At 42.4% G+C, this 26650-nt stretch overlaps 1 protein-coding gene across 3 annotated transcripts in view; it reads left to right on the forward strand.

Moving 5' to 3' along the window:
- Positions 1-26650, forward strand: part of Srp54 (splicing regulatory protein 54) — a 130142-nt gene that overhangs the window by 76915 nt on the left and 26577 nt on the right. For 2 of the 3 annotated variants that reach the window (XR_013896317.1, XM_080268072.1), the window contains exons 10-11: positions 5796-5915; positions 14465-14500. Coding sequence is in view for 2 of the 3 variants with exons in the window: in XM_080268072.1 (XP_080124198.1) it covers positions 5796-5915; positions 14465-14500 (156 nt within the window). In the remaining variant the exon portion in view is untranslated. The remainder of the gene's footprint in view (positions 1-5795; positions 5916-14464; positions 14501-26650) is intronic. The other variant, XM_080268073.1, reaches the window with a different exon arrangement.

The following is a 26650-nucleotide window of genomic DNA, read 5'->3' on the forward strand; positions in this document are numbered from 1 at the left end:
TATAAAATAAAATTTCTTTTGCGAGTGGGTTTCGAATAAAGACAGCTAAAATAATTGTGGTGTGCATATCTGTATGCAAAGACACGAATAAATTACAGGTAATGGTTCAAAAACACGTGCCATGAAGCTTAAAAAATACGCAAAATATTCAAGGCTGGGAAGGTAAAGATGCTGCGTGCTAAGGGGTGGGGGTGGGGGAATGTTGTGGGAGGTGGTAAGGCCAGGAGGGGGTGGATGGGGATGGAGGAATGGGAGGAGACCACCACAAGACACAAAGGAAGGGCCCCAGTGGAGTACAGGGATATGGAGGGAGAGTGGGGGGGAAATACCCTCCCCTCTGATGACTGGGGGGGGGACATGGAGGGGATCCATATGGGAGGGGGGGATGCATGAGGAGGGGGTGGGAGGGGTGGTGGTGGTGGTGGTGGTAAGAATTGTGGGAGGTAGGGTAGTAACAAGGTAGTCGGGTAGAGGGAGGTGGGGGGTACACCCCCCACCGCCTGGTTACGGGCCTGGGTCCCCCCTCCAGTGTGTCCTACATTTAGTTCTGTTTGGTTAGAAGCCATCTACGTCACAGCTGGGGTGGAGCCAGCTGCCGCCAGTTTTTTGTGGATGTTTCACAACCGGTGTTGCTCGTCCTTTTAAGAAAGTGCACAAAAAGCTCGATCGATGAGCTTAGTACTATAGGGGTTAAGGCACTCCAATCGGATTGAGCCTGTGCAGGTTTATATCCAAGGGGTGGTTGGGGATTATTGCTCATGTAATGCCACTCAGGGATGAATGAGGCTGGTCACCCTCATCTTAAATGACAGAACCAACTTTCCTAGCCCTGGGCTCCTACACTTCTTATGGGGCAACACAGTTAGATGATGATGATGATGATGATGATGATGATGATGACGATGACAACTCTTGAACCTCAAAATAATTTCCAAAATTTTTGGGGTCATCTTAAACAACGAGTATAAAATCCTAGCGTCTACATTGTGTCGTTATAGGATCCATTTGGCGTGATGGGGAACATCACCAGACACTCACCTTGACTCTTGTTTTGCTGAATATAGTACATATGCTTTGAAAAATTATTGAAATTGACCAAATGGTTTCCTGTAAGCCAAGAAACCATTTACAACGCTGGGTAGTAACCATATAACCAAACCATACGTGTTCCCTACGTGTCAACAAGTGGGTTGGTGGAGGGTTAGTGTTCCTCCCTGTAAAACATACAACTCAAAGTCAAATGGCCACCCCTTACGGGATTATGGCGTCTGGCAATAGATAGATAGATAGATAGTTAACATCATCATCAAACACAACTTGTTTCCTACATGAAGGCAAATTTTTATAAATATATCTCCATGGATACAGCCAGGAGGACATAAGAAAGGTGAGTAACCTATTGAGCACACACCACAAACACCAGCCTGTGTCTCTCTTGATCGGAGGGTGACTGGCAGGGTTGTTTGCCACTGAGTGCTGGGTTACCAGATCTGAAGCAGGGCTCATACCAGGTTCCTGAGTTCATTACCAAGTTGATTTTTTTCATTCTAGCTGCCACTAATTCATAAGCAGCCACACTCCCTGGGTTAACATCTTATATCCAGCAACTACAAACCCCATCATGGCTCCAAGGATAAATTAATAGAATATGCCAAATCATTCAATAACTGGGCTGCTGTGAGAGAATGTGAAGTGACAGAGAAGATGGTATGAGCATGGTGATTGACAGAACACTTACTAAGGGATATGCCAAGGCATAAATGTTCAGTGAGATAAAACGAGCACAGTGGAGAAGCATGTAGCCGAGATGGTCTGTGAACAACACCAAAATGTGTACATTGCCACAAGAAATAAAATTTGTATTTGGACACCCAAGTGGACAAGAGAAAACGAGGAGCAAAGATTTCAAAGCAGTAGTTTCTAGGTGTTCTTGTTTCATGAAAAGACATGATCTAGTACTGAGACAGAAAACAAAAATACCACAGTAATTACCAAAAGATTTGGAATGCAGGGTTACCAGTTTCCAGCGGCACATCATAGGCCTAAGCAAGAAGCATGGATATCCATAAAGCAATGTCAAGAACATGGATGAAACTCCAGTGAATTTCAATAGGGTTGGAAGTCAAAGTGTTGAGGAGAAAGGTGTAAAACAGTGTTAGTGAAAACAGTAGGACACGAGAAAACATGCTTTATAGTAGCACTTTCATGTATGGCAGACAGAACTGAACTGAACTCAATGATTATTTTCAGGAGAAGAATGATGCCAAAAGTAAAGTTCCCAGCTGGAATTTTTGTTTATGTTAATGAGAAAGGGTGGATGGACAAACATGGATATGAAATTGTGGATTGAGCATATGTGGTGTAGGCGACCAGGTGGCTTGCCAAAACAGCATAGCCTAATAGTATGGGACATGTTCAAAAGTTATTGAGCAGAGGGAACAAAAAACTGCACGGTGAGAAACAGCAGTGGCATTGCTGTTATTCCTGGTGGATTAACCTCAGTCCCATAATCACTTGATGTCTGTCTGAATAAACCACTCAAAGACCACATCCGTGAGTAGTGGAATGAGTGGCTGATCAGCGGTAAAAAGTCTTATACAAAAGGTAGCAACATGTGTGATTCAGGTCTGGATATGCTGTGTGATTTTATTATCAAGGCATGGAATGATATTTCTGTGGTAACAGTCATCAGCTTTTTCAAGAAATGTGAAATATACAATTCAGTGGCTGGCACAGAAGATGATATTTTGTGGGCAGATGAGAAAGTGCAAGCTGATGCTGAAGATACACCTTTTAATTCAAAGTTTGATCCTTACGACAAAGGACGGCAATCTTTAACCCAGGATGAAGTTGATGAACTGATGATGTCAGGTGTGGATGATACTGCTTTTGAAGGTTTTTAAGCACTGACAGTTCTATCTATCTATCTATTGCCAGATGCCTCAATCCTGTTTGGGGTGGCCACAAACAAATCGCCTCCAAGTCGCCCTGTCCCCCGCCATTTCACTGCCCTGCTCCCAACTCACACCCCCCTCTCTCATATACCTCTCCACCCCATCCCTCCATCTCATCCTCGGCCTCCCCCTCCCTCTTCCCCCCTCCACCTCACTCACATACACTCTCTTCGTCAGTCTTTCACCCTCCATCCTCTCCACATGGCCAAACCATCTCAGTGTGTTCCTCATAACGCTTCCTATCACATCCGCATCAACACCACTACGCTCCTTTATATCCTCATTCGTCAGCCTGTCTCTCCATGTGACTCCACAGGCTCCTCTTAAATAACTCATTTCCACTGCTCTTACTCTTGACTTGTGTCCTTCTAACAACGTCCAAGCTTCACTTCTGTACATTAGAGTTGGTATCACAGTACTGTCATGTAGTAACTTTTTCACTTCCATGCTCACTTCCCTGTTTCTTATCACTGCTTTCAAAGAACCAGCAACCTTTCTTCCCTGCTGTACCCTTTCAAGCACTTCACCCTCCAAACCTCCATCCTTACTCATCACACTACCCAAGTACTTAAACGTACTCACATTTTCCAATTCCTCACCATCCAACCTCGCTATCCATACACTGACTTCACCTCTCTCAAAGACCATCACTTTACTCTTCCCTACATTCACCTTTAGATTCCGTTTCTTACACACTCTCTCAAACTCATCCACCAAGCCTTGCAGCTCCCCATCGTCTTCACTCAACAACACAGTATCATCTGCAAACAACAGTACAGGGAGTTTCCAAACACTATCCTCTCTCACCAGGGCCACTCCAACATCCACTACCCTACCTTGTACCTCTTTTATTACCCCATCCATGTACAGATTGAACAACCATGGAGACATGACACATCCCTGTTTCAAACCAACTTTCAAAGAGAAAAATTCACTTAGTTCACCATCCACACGCACTGCAGCCTTCGCACCATCGTACATACTCTTCACAGCATTCAACAACTTCCCATCTACTCCATATATTCTTAATACTTTCCACAATCCTTGTCTATCCACCCTGTCATATGCTTTCTCCAAATCCATGAAAGCTGCATACAACTTCTTTCCCTTCTCTCGAAACATTTCCACTAAAGACCTAAGAATGAATATCTGATCTACACAACCTCTTCCCTTCCTAAAGCCTCCATGTTCTTCAACTAATTTCTCTGTTCCTTCTCTAACTCTGTCAATAAGTATCCTACCATACACTTTTCCTATTATACTAAGAAGACAAATGCCCCTATGGTTACCACACACTTCTTTTTCCCATTTTCCTTTGTACAAGGTAATAATTATACCTGACTTCCAATCCTCCGGGACTCTGCCTTCCTCCCAGGCCAATCTGCACATCTTCCACATCCATTCTACTACTATCTCTCCCCCATGCTTCAGCATTTCACCACACACTTCATCAATTCCTGGGGCTTTCCCCGATTTAACTTTCTTCATTGCTTCCACAACTTCTATCCTACTGATTTCTTCCTGTCTTCTCACCTCCCTCCTTCTCCCAGCCATTCCCCAGCCAGTTGATGTGATGAATAAAATGTAACTTTCTTTTAACCTGTTGTATAAAATTCATGGTAACATGATTTTAAGTTTTTAATACAGTATCAGTTAATAGTGAAATATTAAATGTATAACCCATTTAGATATTGGAGGTGGCACATGCAGCCTAGATAGCCTGTAAAACCCACAGAAGCTGCTGCTTTGCAAGGCATTAATAGTATCACTTCACTATTCAGTGGGAAGAGTGATAAAGGACTGGGGTTACTGGGGAAGCAAGATCCCAGTGTCTAAGTTGGGGCTCGACTTATGCACAGAGTATACCTCTAAACCCACATTTTGTATGGAAATATTGGAGATAGCCTTATACACTGACAAAAACATAATCTATTTATACAGCTCAACATTGAAGATGGATAGGTTGTAATTTTAGGCAAAGTTAGAGTAAAAAGAGTATTGTATGTACTGTTGGTAGAAAACAGTGATATCCATAACTACTATACCCTATCCACTTTATTTTGTCCAAAATTGCCAGCTCTCTTGTGAATGCTGAGCTGTAACAAGAGATTAACACTAGAATATGATGCGAGTTATGAAGAAATGTTAAGGAAAGGATGGAAAATAGTAATACAGGCATAACTTGGTTTAACAGTGCAACTGGTTAAGTCAAAACCCATCGTTAAGCAAGGTGTCGTATCTCGGGATGGATTTAATATGTAAAGTATAGGGATGTGTTTTTGAGCCATGGGTTTCCCCCAACCAAGTCTTTAACCCACCCAAATGAGTCCAAAAACAAGGTTCTAGCTAACCTAAACCCCTAAATAGTTTAAAACAAGCTAAACTAAGCCTAAAAGCAGTTTATAGCTCATCTAAACCCCAAAATAAAATCTGAAAGTCATCAAAGTATTTCTGGAAAAAATAAAACTTAGTAAACTGTACCCCAAAAGGACAGTGTTGAATGTTCACCCCACCTATGACAAAACACATTAATCTAAGTCTAAAAACAGTTTATAAATCAACCCACACACAAAACTTCATTATAAAATATCATCAGAATTGGTTAAAAAAACAAAACAAAACCCATCATTATACTGGGGTTTGGCCGTCATTCGGTGGGGTAGGGTGGTATTTCTACCCCCATCACTAAACTGGGGTATTGCATCTTGAAGTATCGTATCTCGGGACCTGCTTGTACTGTATTTCCATATTCTACCATTGAGCTAAAGGAAATAGGTGCAAAACGACGAGAATTGTCCATTAAGTTATGATGGGTGAACTGTAATGTGATGATGCTTTCAGGTCTCGATCACATCGTCGGTCCCGCAGTAAATCCCGCTCCCGTCGTGACCGTTCCAAGGACCGTCGCCCCAGATCCCTTGAACGCACTAAACGACGCTCACGATCACACTCCAGATCAAAGTAAGTCACAACTTTATATTGTCTTGCCTCACCCTAGTGAATCTTGGATCAGTTTTATCTTTTGTCATCTAAGTATGCTCTTTGGCTTTACATTTTTAACCCCATCATTCTGATGGCATTTTAAAATTTGTTCTTCATGTCACTGAATTATTTTTATTCAAGGTAGAATAGACCTCTGTTAGGGAGGATATTGGTGAAAGTTTCATCTAATGCCTCCAGTTTGAAGACACCTAATGGAATAAAATTGTCTGGAGATAGCAAGAATAGACTAAAAAATATGATTTGGGTGAAGGGGTTAATTAAGCTCATTAGCAGTGCTTCTCTCATCATGTACACAATATGATTACTTGTGTATTAATACACAGTAATTGTATTGAATTTTTTGGTTATCTTATCTCTTAGTTATAATTAGCTACAGTTGTATTGAAATCTTTTACAAAATAGTGCAGTATGGTAATTAAATGATTTGCAGGTTTTTGCAGAATATTAATTTTATCTTGCACTAATTATGAAATGTGTATGAAATTTGTGTATTGGATATTCTTGATTTTCATGAATAATGGTAGCTGCAGTGTTTAAAGAGTATTATTTGTGCAAACAGTTTAACACAGCAAATCTGGATGTTGTTATAACTATTACTGTTCTGAAGTCACTGGGAACGGGGAAGGAAAAACACTTTCCTTTCAAGTGCCAGAATGGCTTGACCCTTTCAATCTGGTGATATAATTTTTACTATAATATTATTGCTGTTAGATGGTTATTGGGATTAAGAGAGTCTTCCATTAATGAAAGGGTTAATGGAGGCTATATCAAACTGCATCAGTTCAAAAAATGACTCGTAAGCTTAATATCAGATGTAAACAGTACGAATGACTCCTGAGATAAATATCAGATGTAAATAGTAAGAATTGAATACGTTTGGTAATACATGATCAGACTGGTAATACATGATCAGACTGAAGGGAGTTAAAAGATTAATAAAATGGATGAAAGTGGGAGGGTAGGTAGGGAGCTGTATACCCCTGTTCTGTGTATTAGTATACCTTTGAGTGGCTTTGAAGGTTTCATAATACCTTTTCCTCAGTTATTCATTTGGAAAATTACACATCAGTATGGTATATATATACTATTGATGCAAACTGTGTCGATATTAAAATGACGTATGAGTTCTGTCCCAAATGAAACCAAACTTTTAAAATAGTGCACCAACTAGCCAGCATAGCTTGATTGCAATGGGAGTACTGTGTCGGCGACTTTCAGCTGTAGTCAAACACTAGTGGCATCACGCCACGTCATTTAGTCGTTGAGGTACATGTGCTTGAGTGAATGTGTGTTCAGTGCACTTGGTGAATTTTCTTCTGTCTCTTCTTTTGCCTGAAATTAGTGACCTTTCAAGGTGGATTTCAGCTTGGGTTAGAGGGGGGAGTTTGCAAGGGCCACATCAGGAGAGTAGGGTGGCTGCAGGGGAGGGGGGGATAGTTGCCTCATGCATCGCCAAAATGTCTCGGATAAGGAGAGATGCCTGAGCAGGTGCATTGTCATGATGCAGCTTTCAGGGTTTGTTTGTCCATATTTCAGGCCTCCTCCTTCTCACTGCATCTCTCAGGTGCTTCAGGATGTCCGAGTAATATATACCCTTTTTTGACTGTCTTACCAATTGAAACAATCTCATGATGAATGACACCCAATAAAAAAAAAGATGCTTAACATCACCTTCACATTTGAGTAACTCTGATGTGCTATTTTTGGTCGCAGTGACGATGTTGAAACCCACATGACTACTACTTTTTTATTTCGATTTTGTAGTCGTGCACCCACATTTCATCGCCTGTTATGACTTCTTTCAGAAAGTTTTCATCAGCCTTTGAGCCCTCAGACAGCTCCTGACCTTCTGTTACATGGTTCCCTTTTTGCTCCTCTGTCAGCAGACATGGCACAAATTTTACAGCAACATGATGAATCTTCAGTTAAAATCATGTAGCACAAACTTTTACAGATGTTTACTTCTTCAGAAGCTTCATATTCTTGAATTGCAGCACATACTTTCTCAGCGTGACCATTGCCTGCTGATGTGGAAGGCTATTCAGATTTGTGATCACCATCAGTGGATGTTCTTCCCAGTCCATGGAACTGCTTGTGATATTGCACATGGCTCAAACAGTCCTCTCTATAAGCCTGTTGGAACATTGAAAAGTCTCTGTAAAAGGTTGTGTGATGTCCCCATGGTTGTTCGATGTATATACGGATGGGGTGATGAGAGAAATATAAACACGAGCAGGGATAGCATTAGTAGTGAATGGTGATGGATAGAATATCTCAATTTGTTGTATGCTGATGATGCGGTGCTAACTTGCAAATACAGGACAAGAGTTTGGTCGACTAGTACAAAGTTTTGTAGATGTCTGTGAATGTCGTGCCTTGACAGTAAATGTAGAAATGAGTGAAGAGAGAGGTGAAAAGATTAGTAAGAGAGAGTAAGAAGAGAGTGGATGAGGAATTTGGAAGGAATTTGAGTGTAAAGTGGAGGGACTGTAAGAAAATGTTCTGGAAAGAGGCAAAAAGAGTAAGACAGGGTGGAAGTGAAGTTAGCAGGGGAATGAAAGATAAATATGGTAGATTACTAGTGGAGAAGGGAGAAAAAGTGAGCAGATGGAGAGGACACTTCAAGGAATTGTTGAACATAGAGGATGGAAGTAATGCGAGTATAAGTGGCTGGGGAATGGCTGGGAGAAGGAGGGAGGTGGGAAGACTGGAAGAAATCAGTAGGATAGAAGTTGTGGAAGCAATGAAGAAAGTTAAATCGGGGAAAGCCCCAGGAATTGATGGAGTGTGTGGTGAAATGCTGAAGCATGGGGGAGAGATAGTAGTAGAATGGATGTGGAAGATGTGCAGATTGGCCTGGGAGGAAGGTAGAGTCCCGGAGGATTGGAAGTTAGGTATAATTATTCCCTTGTACAAAGGAAAAGGGGAAAAAGAAGTGTGTGGTAATCATAGGGGCATTTGTCTTCTTAGTATAATAGGAAAAGTATGTGGTATGATACTTATTGACAGAGTTAGAGAAAGAACAGAGAAATTAGTTGAAGAAGAACAGGGAGACTTTAGGAAGGGAAGAGGTTGTGTAGATCAGATATTCATTCTTAGATCTTTAGTGGAAAAGTTTCTAGAGAAGGGAAAGAAGTTGTATGCGGCTTTCATGGATTTGGAGAAAGCATATGACAAGGTGGATAGACAAGGATTGTGGAAAGTATTAAGAATATATGGAGTAGATGGGAAGTTGTTGAATGCTGTGAAGAGTATGTACGATGGTGCAAAGGCTGCAGTGCGTGTGTATGGTGAACTAAGTGAATTTTTCTCTTTGAAAGTTGGGTTGAAACGGATGTGTCATGTCGCCATGGTTGTTCAATCTGTACATGGATGGGGTAATAAAAGAGGTACCGTACAAGGTAGGGTAGTGGATGTTGGAGTGGCTCTGGTGAGAGAGGATAGTGTTTGGAAACTCCCTGTACTGTTGTTTGCAGATTATACTGTGTTGTTGAGTGAAGACGAAGGGGAGCTTCAAGGCTTGGTGGATGAGTCTGGGAGAGTGTGTAAGAAACGGAATCTAAAGGTGAATGTAGGGAAGAGTAAAGTGATGGTCTTTGAGAGAGGTGAAGTCAGTGAATGGACAGCGAGGTTGGATGGTGAGGAATTGGAAAATGTGAGTACGTTTAGGTACTTGGGTAATGTGATGAGTAAGGATGGAGGTTTGGAGGGTGAAGTGCTTGAAAGGGTACAGCAGGGAAGAAAGGTTGCTGGTTCTTTGAAAGCAGTGATAAGAAACAGGGAAGTGAGCATGGAAGTGAAAAAGTTACTACATGACAGTATTGTGATACCAACTCTAACGTATGGAAGTTAAGCTTGGATGTTGCTGGAAGGACACAAGTCAAGAGTGAGAGCAGTGGAAATGAGTTATTTAAGAGGAGCCTGTGGAGTCACATGGAGAGACAGGCTGATGAATGAGGATATAAAGGAGTGTTGTGGTGTGGATGTGGATGTGATAGGAAGCGTTATGAGGAACACACTGAGGTGATTTGGCCATGTGGAGAGGATGGAGGGTGAAAGACTGACGAAAAGAGTGTATGTGAGTGAGGTGGAGGGGGGTAGAGGGAGGGGGAGGCCGAGGATGAGATGGAGGGATGGGGTGGAGAGGTATATGAGAGAGGGGTGTGTGAGTTGGGAGCAGGGCAGTGAAATGATGGGGGACAGGGCGACTTGGAGGCGATTTGTTTGTGGCCACCCCAAACGGGATTGAGGCGTCTGGCAGTAGATAGATGGTTAGATAGTGAAGTGATGGTTATTGAGAGAGAAGGTGACTCCCAGTATAATGTTACAGACAATGGAGTGAGACTGGAATTGGTGAGAGAGGTCAAATACCTGGGTACAGTGATAGAAAGAAGAGGAAAACGTGCAAAAAAATGGAAAGAAAAGCGAGGAAAATGTGCAAACGAAGTCGAAAGTAGAGTGACACAAGGAAGGAAAGAAGCTAGTGGTATGAAGGCCTTGATAAGAAACGGAGGCTTGAGTGTTGCAGTTGTGTGAGGCTTACATGTTGGAGTGTTAGTGCCAGCTTTAACATACAGATGTGAGACCATGGTGTGGCATGAAAATGAAAAGTCAAGAGTAAGAGCAATGGAGGTGGGACCGCTGAGGAATGTATGTGGTGTATGGAGAGTGGATAGGTTATAAAATAATGTAATTCATGAAAGATGTGGAGTGAGGAAGTTTGTGGACACCAGAATTGAAGAGAGTGTACTGAGATGGTATGGTCATGTGGAGAGAATGAATGACAATGAAGTAGTGAAAAAGGTATATCTGAGCAAATTTGGAGGGAGGAGGCGAGAGGGGCCATAAAGAAGGTGGAGGGATGTGGTTGATGAGCGTGTGTCTGGAAGTTGGTGAGGCTAAAGGAGTGTCAAGAGATTAAGCTGGCTGGATGAATGTTGTGAGGAGAAATGCATAACCAGGAATTTGGCACCCCTTTTTAACATGACAGCCTTTGGATTGGTTCTATCAGATAGGTATATGTGAAACTACAGAACGTGGTAAAAAAGTTTTGGCCAATCTGATGGAGCCAGGATTTCGAGGGCTTGAATGATGAGTGAATGGAAGCGTGGCCCATTGAATGAGGCAAGCTTAGGCTGTCTGGATGTTGCTACTCTTCACCCTGCCCTAGGGTGGGAAAGGTGGCCTGAATGATGATGATGAATGAAGCAGAATTTCACACAAACACGTTGCTCTTCGAGATCCTTCATTGTTCAACTTGCATCAAATTTGCCAACTTCACTATACACACGTTCTTTCAAGTACATAGATGCTGGTGACCAAGTGATATGGCATGATGCAGCTAGTGTTAGACTAGAGCTCAGAGTCGCATCTACACAGTGCTTCAGTCGTGATCATGCTAGGCCAGCTTGTTGGAGTGCTATTTAAAAAGTTCGGTTTCTTTTTGGTCCATAATATGTAAGCGAATGTTATGGTGTAGCATGCAAAATATACCACCATGGATGATGTGCAGCAGAGTCTCTTATGCCACCTAGAAGATGTCCTCTTGCCCTAGTTGCACAGTACTTTTGTAACAGGCATTGTTATACCTCCTGTGGCATAGGAGTGATGAAGAGTTTTTCTCTGTCTTCATTTTTCTGATTTATGTCTAACAAGATCAAAGTCCCTTGCATTATTTATCATATTCTGAGTGGCTTTTGAGATTTCATAACATGTTTCCTATGCAGCTAACTCTGCACATTACATTTTGGTATTATTTGTTATTGATACAAGCTGTGTCGGTATTAAGTGATGTAAATAACATGCAAGAAAAGGTTAAGGTGTAGTAGGGAAATAAATCACTAGGGAAGAGGTGCAATGAAACTTTCTGTGCTACCTAGAATATGCCGTACAGTATGCCCCTTCCCAGTGTGAAAGGGAATTTGTCTGATGACGATGATGATAATGGCAGTGATATTATTTTCATTTCAATAATATGAATTGTATATTATGATTACTATAGGAAAAGTATATGGTAGGAGACATACTGACGGAGTCAGGGAAATAACAGAGGATATAGTTGGAGCTGAGCAGGGAGGGTTTAGGAAGGGAGAGGTTGTGTAGATCAGATATTCATCCTTAGGTCTTTAGTGGAAAAGTTTCTAGAGAAGGGAAAGAAGTTCTATGTGGCCTTCATGGATTTGGTGGAAGCATATGGCTGGTAGATTGACATGGAATGTGGAAAGTATTGAGAATATATGGAGTAAATGGGAAGTTGTTGCATGCTGTGAAGAGTATGTATGAGGGTGCTAAAACTGCAGCACATGTGGATAGAGAACTGAGTGAGTTTTTTTGTCTGAATGTTGGATTGAATCAGATGTGTCATATCTCCATGGTTGTTCAGTCTATATATGGATGGGGTTATAAAAGAGATACAAGGTAGGGCAGTGGATGTTGGAGCATCCCCAATGAGTGAGGGCAGTGTTTTGGAAACTTCCTGTGCTGTTGTTTGCAGATAATACTGTATTAAGTGAAGACAAAGGGGAACTGCAAGGCTTGGTGAATGAGATTGGGAGTGTGTTTAAGAAACGGAATCTAAAGGTGAATGTAGGGAAGAGTAAAGGTGTGGTCTTCGAGAACAATGAAGTCACTGATTGGACAATGAGGTTGGATGATGACAAAATGGAAAATGTGAGTGTATTTAAGTACTTGGACAGTGTGATGAGTAAGAATGGAAGTTTGGAAGTTGAAGTGCTTGAAAGGGTACTGCAAGGAAGAAAGGTTGCTGATTCATTGAAAGCAATGATAAGAAATAGGGAAGTGAGCATGGAAGTAAAAAAGTCGCTGCATGATAGTATTGTGATACCAACACTAATGTGTGGAAGTGAAGCTTGGACCTCGTTGGAAAACACAAGTCAAGAGTGAGAGCAGTGGAAATTAGTTATTTGAGCGAAGCATGTGGAGTTACATGGGGAGACAGACTGACAAATGAAGAAGTGAAGGAGCGTTGTGGTGTGGATGTGATAGAAAGCATTAGGAGAAATACATTGACTAATGAGGAGAGTGTATGTGAGTTAGGTGGAGGGGGGAGGGGGATGCCGAGGATGAGATGGAGGGAGGGATTGGAGAGGTATATGAGAGAGGGGGTGTGAGCTGGGGGAAGGATGGTGAAATGGCAGACGACAGGGCGACATGGTGGCCATTTGTTTGTGGTCACTCTTTATGGGATAAAGGTGTCTGGCAATAGATGGATAAGTAGATTAAAGTGGGCATGTATTTTGAGAGTTCAGCTTTTATGCTTCTTATTCTTTGTGGGTTTGTTTCACTTCATCTCATAGTTGGTAATTTGGGGTGAGTTGCTGTTGCTGCTGCTGCTGCTGCTGCAGTTAATGATGATGATGATGATGATGGTGACAACGATTATTATTATTATTATTTGCAAATCCATCCATCATCCACTCATACGTTGCCCCATGAGAAGTGTAGGAGCCCAGGGCTAGGCAAGTTGGTCCTGACATTTAAGATGAGAGTGACCAGCCTCATTCATCCTTGAGTGGCATTATGTGAGCAATATACCCCAGCCACCCATTGGATATAAACCTTCACTGGCTCAATCTGATTAGAGCGCCGTAATTACCCACTAACCCACCAGGTGCCAAAATTTGGTTATATAGTTACCACCCAGCATAGTAAATGGTTTCCTGGTGTACAGGAAACCATTTGGTGTGTCACTCAGTGTAGAAGCACTCACAGGCAGATTGAAGAGGAAAGAATGAAGGAAAGAAAAACAGAAGAAGGAGTGTAAAGTCACTCATAGGCAGAAGGGCGAGGAAAGAATGAAGGAAAGAACAACAGAAGGGGATGGCAGGAAGGAAGGGTGGAGGAGAGGAAAGGGCAGACACCTGAGAGCAGTATTACATCAGATTCATTTAATTGAAACCCATTATTACACAGTAAACGATATTAGCTAGCAAGTTTAAAGATGGGGGGAGGCAGGATTGGCCAAGAAGAAGGTAGATGGATGTGGTATATAAGTGTGTGAGCAACTGAAAGTTAATGAGGCTAGGGAACTAACAGTGGATTGAGTTGGTTGGATGAATTATGTACAAAGGAGTGCATGACAAAGGTTTGGCACATCCCCCCCTCCCAACAATGGATTGCTTTTATTTGGCAGGCACATGCAAGGTGCTTCAATCAAGAAAGTTCTCTTGCCCCTCAAAATTGGCAGATGGCAATACTTGTGAAATGTACTAAGCTTTCCAGGGGCTTGAATGATGTGTGAATGAATTTATTTACTGGGCATGCTGTCGGTAGTTCTCCCTCATTCATGATTTCTCCCCTTGTTTTCTAGATCCTACCTAACCCCATCCTTAGGTGGGGAAAAAAAGGTCAGAGTAAAGATGATGATAATGAATTAGTTTTGCTTTGTGTTGCCTACATATATGTATTTGTTTTATTTTTATGCTTGTCAGTACTGTTGTTGGTGTGGACAAGTATTTCCTTGTAGTAATTTTTCTCTGTTTTCCCAGGTCAGGGAAGACCAAGGACAAGGACTCTAGCAAAAAGTTAGTTTCTGTTCTGTGTCATCCAAAGTTTCCAACATCCTCACCAGGCCATAAGTGTTTTGTGGAAATTTTCAATTAGTGATCTAGTACAGTGGTTCCTGATTCCATGGTTGCAGCTCATCCACACTAATTTAACATTCTGAGACTTCTATGACTCTGTCTGAGCTGAGTGAAATTCTCTGGCAGTAGCAGGAATTGAATATTAAAGGTATCCAAAAAGAGAGGTTTAATGGTGGCACTGTGAATAATCACATACTGATATGTGAAGATTAAAGATTAGGCTTTCTCTTCATTGCTGTTATACTTGTCTTTCAGTGAGTGGAGTCCTAAGACCTTTATCTGAGTGGCAAAGGAGGCTTCATAGCACCCTTCCATTAGGGATTAATTTTTCTTATTACACCTTAATGTACTCTTGTATTTTAAATATATTTTGATATTAATGTAGTTTGCATCTTTGACATACAAGAGGATACTAAGGTGTAATGTGCTGGGTGGATTGTCAAGGAGATGTTATGAACCCCTGAAAGCCACGTAGAACACAGCCCTCAATACTCTGCTGTCTGTGCTTAACTTTTGATGGCACCATTCTTACCCTGGTTGCCAAGCTGTAGTATGATTCAGTCATAAATCATACTACTTGGCAGGAGATGATGTATGGTTATATGTACAGTGGAGTCTCGTCTGTCTGAAATTCTTTTAACCGTAATGTGCTATTATCCATAAGTTTTACTAAAACATTCTCATCTCGATTAACTGCAAAAATCTGAAATCTGTCCAAAAATTCAAACACAGTGGGCTTGTTTCACGCCACTAGCGGTAGCTAACAGTTGCTCCGATAGTCACTAGAGCATTCGTTGGTTGCGCCAGCCCCCTCAGTCCGTTCCTGCCATTCGTTGACTGTATTTGTGCCCTGCTCTGTCTCGTGTAGTTGTGGACCGTATCCTGTGAAATTTATCATGATGGCTCTTCCTAAAGCTTATTTCCACCTCCTAAAGGTGGTGGAAATAAGAGGAAAAGAGTTGTGTTTACTCTGAAACAGAAAATAGAAATATGTAACAAGATAGAACGTGGTGTAAACAGAAGTGTGTTAATGAAAGAATCCAGTGTTGGTTCTACCACTCTCTATGACATACGTAAACAGAAAGAAAAACTTCTCAAGTTTGTGGTTAATGCGGAGGTTGCCCAGACAATACTGTTCCCTTGTATCCTACACATTATTACAGTATCTTTTATCCGAAAAAATTGATTAAACGAAACTTTGAAAGTCCCATGATTTTCGGATAAAAGAGACTCCCCTGTACATACTTTTCACACATACTAGGTTGGAAGCAAAAACTAGAGTAGCAGCACTATACTGTATTATATAGTACAACATAGGAAGCACTTAGACAGAGAAGAGATGTAAGTGCCAAATTTGAATTGTCATCATCATTACAGTCTCTCTCTCTCTCTCTCTCTCTCTTTCTTTCTTTCTTTCTTTCTTTTCCACCTGGAGGTGGGATGAGGTAGTATGCAGAAAACCTGGAAAAAAATTTTCTGTGCTTAGTGCTGTTGCTGATATGATTTGCCAAACCAATATATCGCCGATGCAGTAGAGTCTTCATACAACACGAGATAGGTTATGCAGAACCTCATGCAAAATCAATTTTGCTCTAAAATGTGAATATTTTTACATGTAAAATAGCGAGTTAGGTTCTAGGAGCCTCATATTTTTCATTAAAAATATATTTAAAGATAAATTATTACAAATATGTTTGCATTAAGACACTCGAGACAGTGTGTTGACGTACGATCTCACCGATTGGACACATCAGGGCATTCTGGATTCTGACCTAACCTAACCGTTTACTTTTGCCCCCTAATACTTCCCATAAAAATTTTAATCACCAAGACTTGCCACTAAGTCTCTTGAAAGTCCTTATTACCAATCAAGCAAAAACTTTTAACCTATACAATGTGTGAATAATGGCCTCCCAGCATCGCGCATATTTCACCAGGAATCACTTTTGGCGCTCATTTAAAAAAAAAAAAAAAAAAAAAGTGAAACTATTTTTGAAAGCCATTAGTCATCAACAATAAAGAGGAAAAAAAGCTATAAAGAAGTTGTCAGCACGGAGTGATTGCATATTTCTCACTTCTCAGATACACACGAATGCAATAATCGTGAATACTAAACAAGTCAGCCAAGCAGTATAATTTGTATGACTGAATAATTCACAAGAACTGAACTCACATAATTATCTTACCTAACTATTTGTCAACACATAGTGTCACATAGTGTCTTCACATATCACAAGATCCAAATTTCCTCGATCAAAGACCGTCAGTTCATCACAAAGAGTGGGCGAAAAGCCCCCCCCCCCACATTGCAATAAATGTGGTGGTAGTAGTAGTAGTTGTTGTTCCCTAGGCAGTCTGGCTGAACAGCCCCGAGTCCCTGACGAAGTCCACGGCCAAGACTGGGCTTTCCAACAGAGCTCTTGAGGAATGTATGTTGTGTTGTTGGCATAGGTGATTGTGTGCAATGCAGTCTTCCATTATGTGCATAATAGTATGGGGTGCTTGAGTTACATTCTGGATAGGCATCAGCGACGGAGTCATTCAGCCCCGTCTGGTAACTTAAGAGTACTGGATGATGCCCACATCTCAGCTTGGCCAGGTGGACCCTGTCCTCACAAGAGAGATAGAATTCAGAAGGGTGGATAATCGGGAGACCGTGCGTGCGACTGTGTGTTGTCTTGAGTGACTGAATGGAGTGTCGGGTGATTTGGATATGCTTCTGGAAGCTAGTCTGAGGTGGGCGAGGGGGAAAGATGACAGTATTTGTGTATGATATCATGTGCTGGGTATTGTTTTGTTGTTCCTTGGTGTGTGGATGTGCTGCCATGTAGTGTAGTGGATGTTGTGGGTTTGTGGAGGCTGCAGCAAGAATTTTTGTGCCTCATGTCTAGGTGATCCATGACTTTGAGGCCTTTGGTTTCTTGATGTAGGTGGTCTGTGAGTGTAGTAGCTGTTCGTTATTCGGCCAATTCTGATACGATTTTGATTATTGGATACTTTTTCCCTCCTGGTATCGATTCCGTCATTACAGTCATCACTTGATTATCCGGACATGCTCCATATCCGGACGTTAGGCCTTGGCTGTATTTTTTCCATGTCCGGATTTCTTTGTCCGTATCTGAACATAAAATTTCCTACATGGCCAGTTGGCCAGCCTACAAATTAAAAAAAATTGATTGGACAGCAGGCCAGCCTGTCTGGCCATGCACGAGTAATAGACTGCAGCCCACCAGCTGAGCGTAAATGGCAGTCCACCTCTTGACTAAATGGTCAGAGTCCCCTAGCTTCCCGGATCACTTGAAACATACTGGCCGCCGCGCAAGTAATACAGACCCTAACCCACCAGGTAAGCAAAAATGGCTGTCCTCCTCTTCACTGGACAGTAAAAATCCCCCGGCCACCCGGATCACTGGGAACGTACCAGCTGCGAGCACGTAATACAGACCCTAACCCACAAACAGAGCAAAAAAAAAACCCTGTCTGCCTCCTCGCCAAATGGTCAAAGTCCTCCCCACCACCCCTTCTCCATCCCCCTCCATGCTCAGCACTGCCAGGCATATCTCCCTCCCCAACCCCTGCTTAGTGCACTGCCTGCAAGGCCTCCCACCACCTACCTTCCTGCATCGCCATGAGCATTTTTTTTTAGTTTTAGTTGATTTAATCGAATACTATTGGTTGTATTGAAATTCTGAAATTACCATGAGATAGCTCGTGATATTCTGCAGCTAAACAAATGCTTAGCTCTTGCATGGTGTGGGCAGAATTTTGCGCTAGGATGTTGGGGAATTTTTGAAGTTATTTTTATTCCTGGACAAGTTTATTCTCACTGCATTTCTGTACCTATACTCATCATTTTTTTTTTTTTTTTTTTTTTTTTTTTTTTTTTTTAATTAGCTTAACTTACAAACACCAGCAAAGATGATGGTATACAATTTATACCAATATAACCAATTTCCAAGGGCAAATTTGGCCATGGAAATGTTCTTTGTGCACATGGAAGCAGCCATAGCTGGGTTCTCGTCTTAGTTGGTGTCCCATAAGCTTATTGAAAACTTGTGGTTCCTGAGAGGGTTAAAATTCTTGTTGCAACCGTCGTCTTCATTGTTTTTTTTTTTTTTTTTTTTTTTTTTTTTTTTCCTCTAACATTATATTGGATATTCCCATGTGTGTTTTGATGTCTACATAGCTGAAAGACCAAAGAAGACTGCCACAGTTAGGAGAAGTACTGTATATATAGATAGGGTATTTGTGGATTTTTATTGTTTATGAATTGTTTTCTTCATGTCTAGCATTGTACTCTATATTCCCATGTGTGTTTTGATGTCTAAATACAGCTGAAAGACCGGAGAACACTGCCACAGTTAGAAGGGTTACTGTATATGTGGGTTGGGTATAGATAGGGTATAGGTACAGTAGAAGATACTGCTCCGTATCTGGATTTCATCCGTATCCAGAGGTGCCTTTGGCTCTGTTATGTCAGATAATCAGGGAAATACTGTAATTGACTTTTGCTTGTCGATTTACGGCACTATCTTTACTGTCCCTCACCCAACCTGCAGGTTGCAAAAAAGAGGCAGGTTAATGATGATGATTATAATGCTTTATTTTTGGCACATGCATCTCTTCTTTGTCTGAGTGCCCCATATGCTGTAGGTAAAACATCACTAAAAAGAAGTGGATGATCTTGAGACTGCTGATATAGTTATTACAAGCCTTGAGTAAGGGTGAAATATAAATACCATTGTATTTAAGGTTTCATTGTGGTTGAAAGTAATGAGTGAATATAAAAGAGAAATGAATTTTTTCCTGTTGAACTTTTATTTATTTATTTATTTTTACTTTTAACAGATAAATTTTGTTCAGAATTATATTTTTTTCTGTTCATGTTTTCAGAGTTTCTTTGCTAGAATATGGGTTGCAACCAATAAAGGTGAAGGACCACTGATCTAGTGCTTTATGAAAAGCCTCATTGAGGCGTAATGTAGTCAGCCTTTTGATAATTACTGTACTGTATTCTGTAATATGCTCAGTTGATACATACTGTATTCTGGTATTACATATATATATATATATATATATATATATATATATATAAACTATATATATATATATATATAATATTATATATATAATATATATATATATATATATATATATATATATATATATATATATATATATATATATATACAGTATATATATATATATATATATATAGGCATGAAAATGAAAAGTCAAGAATGAGAGCAGTGGAAATGGGACTACTGAGGAATGTACATGGAGTACAGAGAGTGCACAGGATACAAAATAATATGATTCGAGAAAGATGGGGATTGAGGAAGTCTGTGGACAGCAGATTTGAAGGGAGTGTACTGAGATGGTATAGTCATGTGGAGAGAATGAATAACAATAGAGTGGTGAAAAAAGTATATCTGAGTGAATTTGAAGGAAGGAAGAGGTGACTTAGGCCAAGGAGAAGATGAAGGGATATGGTAGATGAGTGTGTGAGGAAGAGAGGTCTGGAAGTCAGTGAGGCTAGGGGACTGACAAGAGATTGAGCTGGCTGGATGAATATTGTGAGGAGAATCGCACGGTAAGGGATTTGGCACCCCTTTTTAACGTGACAGCATCTGGATTTACTCTGCTGGATACAGTTATGTGAAGCTACAGAAAGTGGTGAATGTTTTTGTCATATCAGATAGAGCCAGGTCTCCGGGGGTTTGATTGGTGAGTGAATGGAAGCATGTTCTATTGGATTGGGCAAATTTGGGCTGTCTGGACGTTGCTACTCCTCACCCTGCCCCAGGGTGGGAAAGGAGGTCCGGATGATGATGATGAATATATACAGTACAGTACACCCCCACACAATACGAACTCACATGGTGCAAATCACCTGCAGTGCGATGTCATCCCAGAAAATGCTTATTTTTATCGAATTCAAAATCTGCGAATCGAACTTCCCAACATGCGAATCGGGTGTATGATTCCAAGACACAAATGGACTCCCTGCCATTACTATGAGAATTGGGCTGGACAGTGCGAGTCAGTCACACGAAGGCAGGTGACTGGCAATGAGTCAGATTTAAAATGACGGGCGGCTGGCCAGCTATCTGCCTGCCATCTACTGACTTTTCTGGGTAAACAGACACTTCTCCTTCATATTGCAGCAAGAACACATGTTGTACCTGCATCCTGTGGTCTGTTTTAGCATCATAGCAGTACCCACCAATTCATCATGGCCTCATCTGTCAACTTGGAAGACTTTATGGCTTCAGGAGACTTTAACAGTGACAGTGAGCGTGATAACAGGGTGCCCTGCCCTGTAGGGCAAGAGTAGATGCCCTGAACCTCGGATACCCACCCCCCTCCCTTCTTAACAAGCCCAGAAGTCACTTAAATAAAGGTACAAAGTGTTCTGTTTGTTGTTTTATTTGTTGGTCCAACTAGAAGTACTGTTAGACAAAGTTTTAGCAGGGTAGAGTAGGCTGGAAGAGGACCCAAAGACCAAACTCTGGGTGGGCTGTCCACCATATACCATTTTTCCCATAAGTTCTTTGGTTCACACAATGCGAAATCATTGAATGCGAGGGTTTCTGCTGCTGCCCATAAGTTCGAATTGTGTGAGGGTGCACTGTGTGTGTGTATGTATATATATCTATCTATCTATTGCCAGACGCCTCAATCCCGTTTGGGGTGGCCACAAACAAATTGCCTCCAAGTCGCCCTGTCCCCCGCCATTTCACTGCCCTGCTCCCAACTCACACCCCCCTCTCTCATATACCTCTCCACCTCATCCCTCCATCTCATCTTCAGCCTCCCCCTCCCTCTTCCCCCCTCCACCTCACTCACATACACTCTTTTTGTCAGTCTTTCACCCTCCATCATCTCCACATGGCCAAACCACCTCAGTGTGTTCCTCATAACGCTTCCTATCACATCCACATCAACACCACAATGCTCCTTTATATCCTCATTCATCAGCCTGTCTCTCCATGTGACTCCACAGGCTTCTCTTAAATAACTCATTTCCACTGCTCTCACTCTTGTGTCCTTCCAACAACGTCCAAGCTTCACTACCATACATTAGAGTTGGTATCACAATACTGTCATGTAGTAACTTTTTCACTTCCATGCTCACTTCCCTGTTTCTTATCACTGCTTTCAAAGAACCAGCAACCTTTCTTCCCTGCTGTACCCTTTCAAGCACTTCACCCTCCAAACCTCCATCCTTACTCATCACACTACCCAAGTACTTAAATGTACTCACATTTTCCAATTCCTCACCATCCAACCTCGCTGTCCATTCACTGACTTCACCTCTCTCAAAGACCATCACTTTACTCTTCCCTACATTCACCTTTAGATTCCGTTTCTTACAAACTCTCCCAAACTCATCCACCAAGCCTTGAAGCTCCCCTTCGTCTTCACTCAACAACACAGTATCATCTGCAAACAACAGTACAGGGAGTTTCCAAACACTATCCTCTCTCACCAGGGCCACTCCAACATCCACTACCCTACCTTGTACCTCTTTTATTACCCCATCCATGTACAGATTGAGCAACCATGGAGACATGACACATCCCTGTTTCAACCCAACTTTCAAAGAGAAAAATTCTCTTAGTTCACCATCCACACGCACTGCAGCCTTCGCACCATCGTACATACTCTTCACAGCATTTAACAACTTCCCATATATTCTTAACACTTTTCACAATCCTTGTCTATCCACCCTGTCATATGCTTTCTCCAAATCCATGAAAGCTGCATACAACTTCTTTCCCTTCTCTAGAAACTTTTCCATTAAAGATCTAAGAATGAATATCTGATCTACACCACCTCTTCCCTTCCTAAAGCCTCCATGTTCTTCTCCAACTAATTTCTCTGTTCTTTCTCTAACTCTGTCAATAAGTATCCTACCATACACTTTTCCTATTATACTAAGAAGACAAATGCCCCTATGATTACCACACACTTCTTTTTCCCCTTTTCCTTTGTACAAGGGAATAATTATACCTGACTTCCAATTCTCCAGGACTCTACATTCCTCCCAGGCCAATCTGCACATCTTCCACATCCATTCTACTACTATCTCTCCCCCATGCTTCAGCATTTCACCGCACGCTCCATCAGTTCCTGGGGCTTTCCCCGATTTAACTTTCTTCATTGCTTCCACAACTTCTATCCTACTGATTTCTTCCTGTCTTCTCACCTCCCTCCTTCTCCCAGCCATTCCCCAGCCACTTATACTCACATTACTTCCATCCTCTATGTTCAACAATTCCTTAAAGTGTTCTCTCCATCTGCTCACTTTTTCTCCCTTCTCCACTAGTAATCTACCAGTTTTATCTCTCACTCCCCTGCTAACTTCACTTCCACCCTGTCTTACTCTTTTCACCTCTTTCCAGAACATTTTCTTACTGTCCCTCCACTTTACACTCAGATTCCTTCCAAATTCCTCATCCACTCTCTTCTTACTCTCTCTTACTAATCTTTTCACACCACTCTTTCTTTCTGCATATAACTCTCTCTTCCGCCTCTCAGCTTCTTCCACGCCCCTATTTCTCATCCATTCATTGTATGCTTTCTTCTTTTGTGCCACAGCCTGTCTCACCTCTTCAGTCCACCACGCTGTTCCTTGCACCCCCCTCCGTCTTCTCTTCCTTCCACACATCACATCACATGCTGCACATACTTCTTCCGTAAATATCCTACACACACCTTCCATGTCTCCCATCTGCTCCAGTTCATATTTGCCCAATCTTTCCTCCGATTCTCTCTTATACTCTGCCTTTTTCTCATCCTCGTGTAACCTTTCCACTCTCCTTGCAACTACTTCTTCCTCTCGTCTTTCCCTTCTTCTATTCCTCCATCCTACTTGAATCCTAATTCTGGCCACCACCAAGTAGTGGTCAGAAAGTCCACTCCCCCAACCTCTATAAGCTCTTGCATCCATTACACATCTTCGCATCCTTTCATCCACACACACATAATCAACCATTGCCTTCCTTTCATTCAGTTCACCACCCACCCTTCTCATCACTCGCCATGTATACCTGTGGATCATTTTATGCCTGAAGAGGGTATTGGCTATCACCAACCCCCTCCCAGCACAAATGTCCACTATCGCACTCCCCTTCTCATCTATCTCAGCAGGCACACCCCACTCACCAACTCTTCCATCCACCTTCACATTCCCAACTTTACCATTCATATCACCAATCAAAAACACTCTCTCATTCCTTCCAAACTTTTCCATGCACACTTCTACATTTGTCCAGAACTCTTCTCTCAATTTTCTAGCACGATCTTGCGTTGGCGCATACACACGCACAATCGCCCACATTTGTATTCCAACTTTCAACTTTACCCACACAATCCTTGACCCAACTGATCCATACTGTCTTATGCTCTTCTTCCATCTTTTACTCACAACTCTGCATACTCCTTCCTTTGCCCTCTCATTCTCACCTACTCCTGCACATATACCCCAACCATACTCCCATTCTCTCACACTTTCTCCTCTCCATTTTGTTTCATTTATTCCACATACATCCACTTTCGCACCCTCAAGCACCTGGACAATCTCTCTCTCTTTCACCTCATCATTCGCTCCCCTTACATTCCACGTTCCGATAACCATGTCCTTTGTCCGGTCCTTGGTCATCATATATATATATATATATATATATATACAGTAATCACTCCAATATCTGACGTAATAGAGCCATTGGTAGGTCCGGTTATTGGTTTTGTCCGGATATTGGGCCCCAGCTTATGGACTTGTACTTATGGACCCTAACTCAGAGAAACACCTATACATCTCCCTCTGGACATGCTTAGCACCTATTTAAGACCCAAATCACACCAATAAGGCACATAAATGACTGAAATAAATGCAAAAGAAACATAAAATGAGGGTTTAGAAGTACGTTCATACATTAATAAACATTCTGGTACTTATGGACCCTAACCTAGCCTAACTCAGAAAAACACATTCCTACTGCACATGCATGAGGTAAGTATAGTATGGAAAAAAGTACAGTATGAAACATTCTGGTAAGTATAGTATGGAAAAAAGTACAGTATGAAACATTCTGGCTACTTACAGCAAGTCCCTGGCCACCTCGATGAATAACCGCCTCCTCTCGGACTCTGACAGTAAGAACGATTTCCTGAAGCACTTGCAGTACACTCTTCGTGAAGTCTTGCACTGAACTTAGTCAGTAACACACAGAAGTCCGTTCTCTTCACAGTGTTCACTTTAGTCCAAATAATGCTCCATTGTAATTTTGTGTTGCACATTAACTTTTCCCATTCTTTTCAAAATTTCCAAAGGCAAAGCAAAGAAGTCTATTTACGTTAAATTTAGTTTCCACTGAGTCTTTTCTCTCAACTCGAAAACCTTAACACAACACACCGTTTTTTTCACTGCACAACACTCAAAATTCCCGTGTGGTCTAGTGGAGAAGTTCTTGCTGTTTATTCACTGTCAGAGTCCGAGAGTATCACTGGCAGGCGACCAAGGGGTGCATCGCTGGGTCGTGGTGATGGCGTACCCACTGCAGAGGACTCTGAAGACAGCCGCAAACTCACGTCGAGCGGTGACTCCACCGTGGCTGATGTGCTGGGCTGTGGCTCAGAGCATGAGGGCCTGTCTTGGGGAGGCAACGGAGTGGAGCCAGGGCTGGGCACAGCGGGGGTCACGGGCCTGAAAAAACTGTCAATCGTTGACTGACGCAAGGACCGACGATTCTGACGATTGATGATGCGCTGCCTGAAAGCACGCACTTCCTCCACGAGTCCCAAGGGCCCCATCTCCCTGTCACAGTCCAGGTGTTCCAGGTAGTCTAGGACGAACTCTAGATGTTCCCGGAGTGCGCTTAGCTTGGGGATGGCTGGAGTAGTGTCCTGCTGAGAGGAGTTCGCATCATCGTCGCCTTCTTCGTCGGAATCTTCAAGTTCGGTACTGAGACCAGCAACCGAAGACGCGATCTCGATATCAGACAACGTCTGATACCCAGGATCGCCCTCGTCGTCGTCCAGCCACACACGAACATCGTCCACATCAACATCATCGCCGTGCGTACGTAGCCGTGCATGGAAGTCATCCACGTCAAACCCTAGAAAATCGTACTCCACATCTGTTCCGAGAAGCAGACGAGACCAACCATTTTCAAGAGTTTTCACAGGGACTTCCTTCCATGCACTAGCCCAGTTGTACAGCGCAGACTTGATGTTGTAGCGGCGAAGGTTTTCCAAAGTCCGCTTGCCTCGTGTGTCCCGTCCTTCCCTGCGCTTGTCCTCGTCCTCGAGAACAACCATCACCTCGTCCAGGAACTTCCGACGGTATAGGCGCTTTGTTGCCACGATCACTCCTTGGTCCATTGGTTGAATGAGAGCAGTCGTATTAGGTGGCAGAAACATGCACCTAATACTGCCATTCTCAGCAGCCAGGTCCTTGTCGTATGGGTGGGCAGGTGCATTGTCGAGCAAAAGGAGAGCCTTTACCTGGTCGCGAGGGATTCCCAGTGTCTTCGTCTGGTAATGGATGACCTCCTTGACGAAGTGACGGTGAAACCAGTCTTTGAAAATCACAGCTGTGAACCATGCTTTCAAAGAATGGTACCAGACGACAGGAAGGACATCCATCACCCCACGAAGGCACCGAGGCTGCTTTGCACGGCCAGCAACAACGGGCTTAAGCCGGTGCATGCCGTTAGCACTGGCACAACACAAAGCAGATATCCATTCCTTGGAAGGCTTGCGGCCAGGTACACGCTTCTCTGTCTCCTCAGCTAGAGTGTTCGTTGGCAGCGAGCGATAGAATAGGCCAGTTTCGTCAGCATTGTAGACTTGACCGAGAGTGAGGCCCTCCCTGTCGATCAAGCCTTTCACCTTGTGCCGAAACTCGTCAACTCCATCCTCGTTAGCGTCCAATGCTTCGCCATGTGCTTTACGGTTAGTAAGGCCATGTCGCAACTTGAACGCGAAGAGCCAACCTTCGGATGCCTTGAAGTCTAGGGCGTCGTGAAGCCTTGCGAACTTCTCAGCAGCAGCCTTCAGCTCCGTTCCACGTACCATCACACC

Source organism: Coenobita brevimanus, chromosome 26 (assembly GCF_032717465.1).
Source record: "Coenobita brevimanus isolate Jiangsu-jjx chromosome 26, ASM3271746v2, whole genome shotgun sequence".
NCBI classification, from domain to species: domain Eukaryota; kingdom Metazoa; phylum Arthropoda; class Malacostraca; order Decapoda; family Coenobitidae; genus Coenobita; species Coenobita brevimanus.